The sequence below is a fragment of the Eschscholzia californica genome, unplaced genomic scaffold, assembly GCF_041429995.1.
Source record: "Eschscholzia californica isolate CP2 unplaced genomic scaffold, dmEscCali1.0.p SCAF_2, whole genome shotgun sequence".
Classification (NCBI taxonomy): domain Eukaryota; kingdom Viridiplantae; phylum Streptophyta; class Magnoliopsida; order Ranunculales; family Papaveraceae; genus Eschscholzia; species Eschscholzia californica.
In genome coordinates this window covers 22,588,677-22,597,404 of record NW_028238309.1, presented here as the reverse complement: position 1 = coordinate 22,597,404, position 8,728 = coordinate 22,588,677, and the positions used below count along the sequence as shown (strand labels likewise).

The 8,728-nt window shown below is 34.5% G+C and overlaps 1 protein-coding gene and 1 long non-coding RNA gene across 3 annotated transcripts; one reads left to right on the top strand and one right to left on the bottom strand.

Moving 5' to 3' along the window:
- Positions 1–280: 280 nt before the first annotated feature.
- On the bottom strand, positions 281–2,647 carry LOC147556943 (protein NUCLEAR FUSION DEFECTIVE 6, mitochondrial-like). 2 transcript variants are annotated; one of them, XM_086657951.1, is made up of 3 exons: positions 2,413–2,647; positions 2,154–2,272; positions 281–818 (listed from the first exon to the last, which is right to left on the bottom strand). In XM_086657951.1, exons 1-3 carry the CDS (start codon positions 2,559–2,561, stop codon positions 799–801), a joined length of 288 nt encoding a protein of 95 aa, XP_086514077.1. In that variant the 5' UTR covers positions 2,562–2,647; the 3' UTR covers positions 281–798. The 2 variants fall into 2 exon arrangements, with proteins under 2 accessions (XP_086514077.1, XP_086514078.1); XM_086657952.1 differs by having other exon boundaries at positions 281–413.
- A 216-nt stretch (positions 2,648–2,863) lies between these two features.
- LOC147556942 (uncharacterized) lies at positions 2,864–3,836 on the top strand. The gene is made up of 2 exons (XR_015234985.1): positions 2,864–2,987; positions 3,120–3,836. It is a non-coding gene; the product is annotated as an uncharacterized LOC147556942 (long non-coding RNA).
- The last annotated feature ends 4,892 nt before the right edge of the window (positions 3,837–8,728 follow it).

The following is an 8,728-nucleotide window of genomic DNA, read 5'->3' as shown; positions in this document are numbered from 1 at the left end:
AGTACGCAAGGGTATACTTCTATACGATAATTCAGTTGTGGTATGTTTTGGACTATTTTCTCAGACAACATATGTGTATATGTAATAGAAACATCTACTCTTAGACATTAAAATGTTAACTAGTTGACAAAACTCTTACGTAGTACTGGATTGTGAATCCACCTGAGAATCCTTAAGGGACTACTTGCCTTGTACATGAAACTTCCGTTCCACATCAGCATCAAAGAACTAATAAAGAAAGTTTACTTACCAGACTTAAAGATTGAATTACTAGTTCTTCAAGAACAAAAATAAGCAATATTGCAGATCATTCATATAGCAATCAGAGCCAATGTCTTACAATGCAGAGACCCCTTTGTACATAAAACTTTGCTCGAATCCACTAGACATTCATCACACGTCATCATTGCAAGCTGATCGAATAGAACAAATCAGTACACTTCGTAATACAAAAATCAATAGCGAAGAAGTATTAAGTGAAAATTGATCAAACATTTGCACTAAAAATGTATTGTCTGACGTCTCTAGACTGAAGACCGAACGCAAAAGACAACAAATTGTGGAGATCAGATTTATCTCTCGCATTAATATCAAACACAGACACGACAGGGAAATGTCACCACATGATTAACAGGACAGTGAAAAAATATAAGAAGTTATCTATCTATTTAGTTGAAATAGCTCAAAAACCCAACTTAGCTGCCTTGACTTATGAATACTTCTAACTTAGCAACCATTACTGTTTTGGGATGCAGGAATTTTGTGTATTAAACTCTGGTAGATTCCACAGCACATTCATCACGCATCATCATTGCAAGCTGGTCAAATGCAGCAGATCAGTATGTTACTATTTTAATTTTTTTTGTGATCATCAACAAAGAAAATATTATGATTATAATACTAGTTCGAGCTAAATCAGTTATAGTCGTTGCTCTTATTGTGCTTGAAGGCTAAATTTGCATTACCCAGAGTATCGAATAAAGTTGTGATTCCTCAGGGATCCATGAAAGTATTTCTAATATCAAGAGACTAGTTCTGTCTATCATGACAAGAGTTCTTAGAAAAGACCATGAGAACTATTAGTCGAAAATATTCTTATGGAAAGATCTATAAGACGTAATCATCAAAACCCAATCAGAGAAAAATGATAGAAAACTTCATGGGATATTGATGGTTTCTTCCAAAATATGTTTCAGTCTCTCAAGGCATTGCAAGTGATACACCATATATATAGTATTCATTCATCTCTCCCTCTCGTTAAATAGAGGGAAGTTTTAAAGGCACCCCCTATAAGTGTAATAGGCGCCTCCTTCCTTCACAAACTCCCTCCCGAATTTGCCTTGAGAGAGCCACCTATAACACTTATAGGGAGTTTCTCACCTAATCTATTGAAGAGATCCCCTACTACTACTACTACTACTACTACTACTAAAAAGTTTGATAAACAAAACAAATTCCACATTTGCTTGTTCTTCCTCTAGTCTCGTCTTGGTCTTTAGGAGGAAATAGAGTATCGACTCTTCTATCAAAAAAGGAAAAGAAAAACGAAAGAGGAAGTGGAGAAAACCATATTGATCCACAAAAAAAGAGAGCAGATACTAAAGGACACAATATTACGACGTCACTCTAAATTGATTTTAGAAACCAAAATCTTCTATTCCGTAAGATTGTCATACTGAAAAATAGCATTTCAGTATTCTTCCAGCGCTTAAATGAAGTTTTTCCCACATAGCAATAAAAATTGTATAGAACACACCATTTAGAACATTAGAAGACAGATGCCCTTAAACTACCTCCATCCTCATAAAATTTTAGTCACTGCATATTCTTGTCATGTTTGAAGAAATATACGCGAAAATTGCAGAGATCAACGAACGGCTCAATTCAACGATTTTCATAAACGGGCATCAGGAACACCAAAAGGTTGAATTCAAACTAAAACAATCTTAATTCATGAGGGTCTACCTTATTATCTATGGGGATTGCTATAAGAAACTTTTCTTATTATCAATCAAACACATTAAGATAACAAATCAAAGAATTAGCAAATAATCGTTTAAATTCACCAGAATTACCAAATTATAACCAAGAACAATTGATTCTTGATAAAATTATGAAAGATCAAACTAGTACCAGAAATGAAGATGAAGTACCTTGAGGAAATCGACCGTAACGGTGAGATAAAGATAGCATTGAAGTTAACAATGCAGAAGAAGTTGCAGTATGAAATGGCATCAACGATTCAACACAACAACTCAATTCAACAGGTGACCTTTAATTAAGAACAGATCAACCAAAACAAAGTTAAATCTTACTGGTTGTGGGGAAAAAACCTAAAGAGAGAATGAGTAGAAACTAGAAAGAGAAACACATAGAGAGAGAGAGAGAGAGAGGTGTGAATGATTACTGAACCTGGAAATGAGAGTAGACTGAGGTTTTTGAGTGGAGATACGAAATGGAGAACGAGTTGATTTAGATTTAGAAGCGATTTTAGAAGCTGAGTTTCGAAGTGAGTTGGATCGGAGGATGGACCTTGTGAAGGAAGCAGCTAATATAGCCATGGCTTTCTTCTTCCAATGGAGTAGGGTTTTGGGGGATTTCTTCAAACTTCATTCTCCGTGGTAAAACAAAATTTTGATTTTATATAGGGGGAATTACTGAAACCCCCACCTTTTCGTAATGCAGATTACTGAAACCCCCACCTTTCATTTATAATTACAAAAACCCCCATCTTTTTGAATTTTTCCGTCACATTTAACGGGGTAGGGCCGTTAGTGAGGTGGAATGACCGAAAAGCCCATTTGTTAAACAAGCCCACCTTTTATGAATGAAAAAAAAACTGGGCGCCTTCGAGAAAACACTTGGGGGCAAATAATCTAATCTATCTCTCCCACCAAGCCCCCACGGGAAATAGCCAAGACGAGCAGGCGAGCAGCTTAACCGAAGGTTCTCTCTCTCTATCCCTCTCTTGTAATCCTCCATTGAAGGTTCTCTCTATCTCTCTCCCTTAACCGAAGGTTCTCTCTCTCTCTCTAGGGTTTAATTTTTAGTTTGGGTTATATTAATTGTTAGTTTTATGGTTTAATTTTTAGTTTGGGTTATGTTAATTTTCTCCTCAGAGTCTTTAATCATGACTTGAGAAGTAGAAGGAAGAGGTAATTTCATGTTGCTTACTGGAACTGGTTTTGATTCTGGTGTTCGACCTAGTTTTTGGGTTAGGGTTGGAACTGGTTCTTCAATTGGTCTGGGTTTTGGTGTATAATTGAAGGATAAATCCTTGTTTCCAGCTAAAGCAATGAGTTCTGATTCTTCAGTTCATATTCAACCACCAAAAGTTCACAAATATGTGATATAGTTGTGATTAGTGATGAAGAATAAGCTAGGTTTAGTGATCCTTCTTAAGGTTAATGGCATCCAAGAACTCGTTCTTGCCCTTACTTGGAGAAGAATGACCACCACCAACCTTCATAAAGTTACCACCATATTGCCTCAATTTCTCTCTCACAAATCTCTCATATATGAAAGCTGCCCCTCTGAATTGTGGTAACACCAACCAAGCCACCAATGCTAGTTTTATGTCATCTTGTTTTACTTGAAGTTCCATATAAGAATGACCACCACCAATCAAGCCACCAAGTCACAAATCTCTCATATAAGAATGACCACCACCAACCTTCATAAAGTTTCTAAGGCACCTATTTATGAAGTTCCATATAAACTTTTTTTACTTGTAGTAGCATGGATTTTTCTTTTTGATAATACACATGATGGTTGTAAGCATGTAATCTTGATAAGTCATGTATTAAAGATCTCAACAAGAAGATGTTTACAATTAAGTCGACATTTCAACACAAGGTCGGTAATATTGTGCATAAAAAGGAGCAAAAAATTGCATAAAAAAATTTCAACACAGGGTGAAGTTTATATTGTGGTCTCAAACTTGGGTTTAAATAGAAAAAAATTGCATAAAAAGGAGCAAAAAGCAGTCAAAAAGTGGTCAAAAGGTGGGGGTTTTTGTAATTATAAATGAAAGGTGGGGGTTTCAGTAATGTGCATATTGAAAAGGTGGGGGGTTTCAGTAAGAGTCCAAGTCTGTTTAGAAAAGGTGGGGGTTTCAGTATGTGTATTAGAAAAGGTGGGGGTTTTAGTAAGTTTATTATGAAAAGGTGGGGGTTTTAGTAAGAGGGGTAACAAAGTAATATTTAAAAGTATAAAGTTAAATCTAACAGAATTTTCAAAAAGGTGGGGGTTTTTGTAATTATAAATGAAAGGTGGGGGTTTCAGTAATCTGCATTATGAAAAGGTGGGGGTTTCAGTAATTGCCCCTTTTTGTATACAAACAATCCTTTGCTAAATTATAAAATATCACAGGAAGTTTTAAAGGCGCTCCCTAGTGTTAAGGACGTCCCCTTTAACTTCCCAAATATCACTATTCACTATGCTGACGGTGGCCCTTATAAATTAGTGTAAGTTAAAAATAAGAATCTCAATATCTAAGATAGAATTTAACAATAAAATACATTGTGTGGGCTTGGCTCACTTTATTAGTTATGTGTTCGCCACTACAATACCCCTTGGGTAGGCAATGCCCAATATTGTTAAAGGCAATCTCCTTAAAAGCAATCTCAATTTTGGTTAAACGCAATGTGTGTTTCAGAGGTAATGTATCAACAAAATGTTTGACTCGTCTCCGCCGATAGGCTTCGGCCGACGACTTTGACTGAATTTTTTTCATTCTCTCACTTCTTCATCTTCTTTCTTCCTTCGTGATCTTCTCCTTCTTCACTCTCATTTTCTCTCTAATTCTCTTCTATTTATTCGAATAACTGTATATTTTAGTCAAGAGTTCAAATGTAAGTCTGAAAACAAGTTAAGAAAAAGAAAGAATTTTCATCCACATAATTGCAACAACTATATCACATAAATATATCAATTATGCATTAATTCCTACTTCTGTTGTTCTTTTTTGGGTTTAAAGACTTAGGTTTCAACATTTAGGCCCAAATACAACTTAAGATCCACCCATAAATCAAAACTTAACCGAAGTCCAAAAACATTAGCTAAACTCACATCTACACATCTACCCCCATTCAACATCTTTATGTGACATTAAAGATCTCATAGGCAACCAAATTTTTACCCTTTCAACAAAAAAAAAAAAAAAAAACTTTTACCTCTTCAACAGAAAAAAAAACATTTTTTTACTAAGCACCTAACTTAACCTTCCTCAGTCAAAAGAAAAACTTAACCTTCCATATTAACATTCTCCTATTAGAACTTAAAGGTTTATTATTCCTTTTGGGCTTTGTTAAATTCACGATTATATGATAATCGGAGATATGAACATAAAATAATGACGCGATGATTTAACATGGTTCGGTCGAATACTCAAGACCTACATCCACGGAGAAATAACTCTTTATTAATAATCACCACATACAATTGTATGTGGGTTTGATCAGTTACATTGATCAGACATAACTCGATGAGTTTGATTCCTAGAACCCTCTCTTATTTATAAATAACTTAGGATTAGGGTGTCCTAGTTTCTGATTACTAAACTAGGAAGTAATATAAAATCTATCTAATATTACCATTAGATAGTTACAAGAGATATTCGGAATATAAGAAACTAAATCTTCACATATCTTCAATATTCTGAATTCTTCTTGATCGTCGGATCTCGTCTTCTCGATCCGTTACGTACATACACGTGTTACACACGTATATTACTCTGGAACTCATCTTGACCGTTGGATCCCTTATTTATGATCTGTCTTTATATCACGTATCCTATTAGGCTTCACAAAATCAGTAAAACTCTCCTACAACCAACGGGCGCCCAATAACTTGTTGGAACACCACCTTCATCTCAACTAAATTAGGGTAAATTATTTAAGCCTTCATCTTCCTTCGTGATTGTTTAAATGGGTTAAGTCATCATCAACAAGCCGTGGTGTGTTTGAAGGCTTCATCTTCAATCAAATCGAGCTAAGTTTAATCTTATTATCATTATAAAGTGTTTTCAGATCCAAAACAAGCTTTGAAAATCATTTTCACTTGATTGCATCTTCAAGCTATTTTGAAGCCTGCATCTTCAAGTTTGGTTTATATTGAACCAAATATCCCGAGTACGCAACAGAGAAATTGACTTAAAATAACTCTCTCACTGAAGTTATGACATAAGAAGTTGTCAAGTTGGTACGAGTCTGTTAAACATCTTGAGCTCTATTATAACTTAAAAGGCCTAGATTAGACCACCAATTAGACTCAGAGGTTATCCTAACTTTAGTTCCAACTCTTTTCATGAATTATATCACTCAAAAGAATTGTCTATGTCAAGATGATCAAGCATGAAAATAAGTTGGAGAAAAGGGTAGAAGACTCGTATAAAGATAAAACTAGACAAAAACCAAAAATCAATGGTCAATTTTGTTGGACCCTTTGGTTTGTAAAGTGACCTATTCTACTCAGATTACCTAATAAAGGAATCTGACTAAACACATTTGAAAAGAAAGAATAAAAGTTCTAATTAAACCATCCCACTTAAAGGAATCTATAAAAATTTTCAACAAAAAAAAAGAAATCTATAATTAGCAAAAATAAAGAAGAGAAATATTTAGGCGCCGAATTTAAAACAGTAACCATATATTTCGGGTGAGTCGGAAAAGAAAAAAAACAGGGGGGAGAAATGCGAGAAATACAAACGATTAGACAAGATGATTTGATGTAAAGGTAGTAGTCTGCAAGAGTAGAGACATATCATATTTAGAGAGAGAAAGTGGGTATGAGAGAAGATGTGTATTGATGTTGAAGATGGTGATGGAGATTAGAGAGAGAGAGAGAAGGAGATATTGATGGATGGGAGAAGGTGGGAAGAAAAGATTGATGGATGGATGGATGGAATAGATGGAGTAGAGAGAGAGAAACAGAGAAATAAATCAGTTTTATGCTCGAAAGATCATCATAACTTAACTAATTTTGATCAATTTCTCTTTCATCTCTCTAACCCTCTTTTTTTTTCTTCTTCTCTCTTGTCTCTTCTGTCCTGTAAAACTTCAATAATTTCTAGCCGACAACTCTCTGTTCCTCACTCACCATCTACCAGTTGCCCCACACTTTTTCTATTTCAAAATAAATAAATTCTTATAGTGAAATATCAATTTATTTCACACCAAAATTTGGGTTTAAAAGTTCGTTACATTTTTCTCCTATAAAAATAAACTTTACATTAGAGGCTTATAGATGTCTTGACATCCATTTGTTAAGGTAAAAAACTTAGCCAATTTTTTAAGATAGTCTAATCCAATAGGTCAGTGGAAAAATTATTCGAGAAAGGGTAAAGTAATTATGTGTCAAGTTCTAATTAAGATTCTCACTCCAAGGTGGCGTTGATAGAGATCTTCAAATTTTTTGTGTATCCAATACAAAACTCTAAACTTATCTTATTTACTTACTAGCCATGACCCGTGCCTCCGGCACGGTCAATTTTGTGCGTCATAAAAATGGAGGAAGATCATAAAGTAGACTCTCAACTCATTGGAGATGCTCTAAGTGAGGCAAATGAAGAACAAAAGTATATCTCCAACTCATGACGTGTAATCAAGTATAAGTACTAACACATTAAATGAAGTTTAAGGTAATTGGTCGGTTAAGAGCCTACCAAGTCACCGTGGTATACTACTCCCGTTCTTCGAATCGGCCCCTCATCTTTTAGTTGTCACAGAGTTGGTAGCTTAACAGGAATAACTAAATCTGGTCTCATCTATAGTTAACATATTTAGGTTCTTTTAGGTTTTAAATCTCTATAAGGATCTTTTTATTTGATTTAATAGGATCACCGTTAAAAAAATAAAGTTCAGTTAATGTTTGATGACCTTTGTTAACATGGCTAGTCATGAATTATTTTCATGGATATTAGAGTGCTAATATGATTCTTGTTGGTTTTGTGTAAGTTCCATCTTTTGATGCATCTATATCTTATAAGCATGAGAATATCAACATCAATTCCAAATAATGGTTGTGGTGACAGAATGATGAAGAAAGAAACTTTGCACGACTTTAAATTTTGGCATCCAATCTGTAATGCAATTCTTCAACCATGGATTCAGCTTAATCCATATGTGGTCACATTTCAAAATTGGGCTCCAAAGGTTTTCCTTCGAAAATATACATGAAGCAGTAACTACATCCCTGAATGATCAAACTATAGGTTGCCTCTAAGAAGGATGTTGAATAACCGAAACTCGTCCAGTCTCATCATTGTTCTTCTTCTTTTCCAAGACACCACAAAATTTGAATTGCCAACTTTTTTATATTACTTTTTGCTAATTTAGTACTACTTGAAGATAATTTCTTCACCAAGGTTGTCATTGTTTTGTAAATTGTATAGACGCTAGTGATTGACGATTTTATTTCCTGTTGCACTTCCACGAATAAAAAATGTTGCCTTCGTTTCTTATTCTTGCTTCTAAATATATTACGGATTGATTGCTTCTTAATGCCTCTCATTTAGAGCAAAACACTCAGCACACAGAAACATGTTTTAGATGTGAACTTAACCTCCAAATTGTTTTTCATGTCAATTGATGAAGATTTAGTGTTTTCAGCCATCAATTGTTCTCTCATCTATAAATTAAAAACATCATGGGAAGAGAAAGTCATCAATGATCTATCAAAAAAATTAAGTTGAGGTAAATTGAATAATTTATCTTTGAGATTTCTTAAC

Excerpts from the sequence above, each read along its gene's own strand:
- LOC147556943 (XM_086657951.1), bottom strand. The coding sequence starts at position 2,561 with ATGGCTATATTAGCTGCTTCCTTCACAAGGTCCATCCTCCGATCCAAC. Across the intron at positions 2,273-2,412 it reads CAGTCTACTCTCATTTCCAG|GTCACCTGTTGAATTGAGTT; the intron begins GTTCAGTAATCA and ends TCTTAATTAAAG. Across the intron at positions 819-2,153 it reads TTACGGTCGATTTCCTCAAG|CTTGCAATGATGATGCGTGA; the intron begins GTACTTCATCTT and ends GCATTTGACCAG.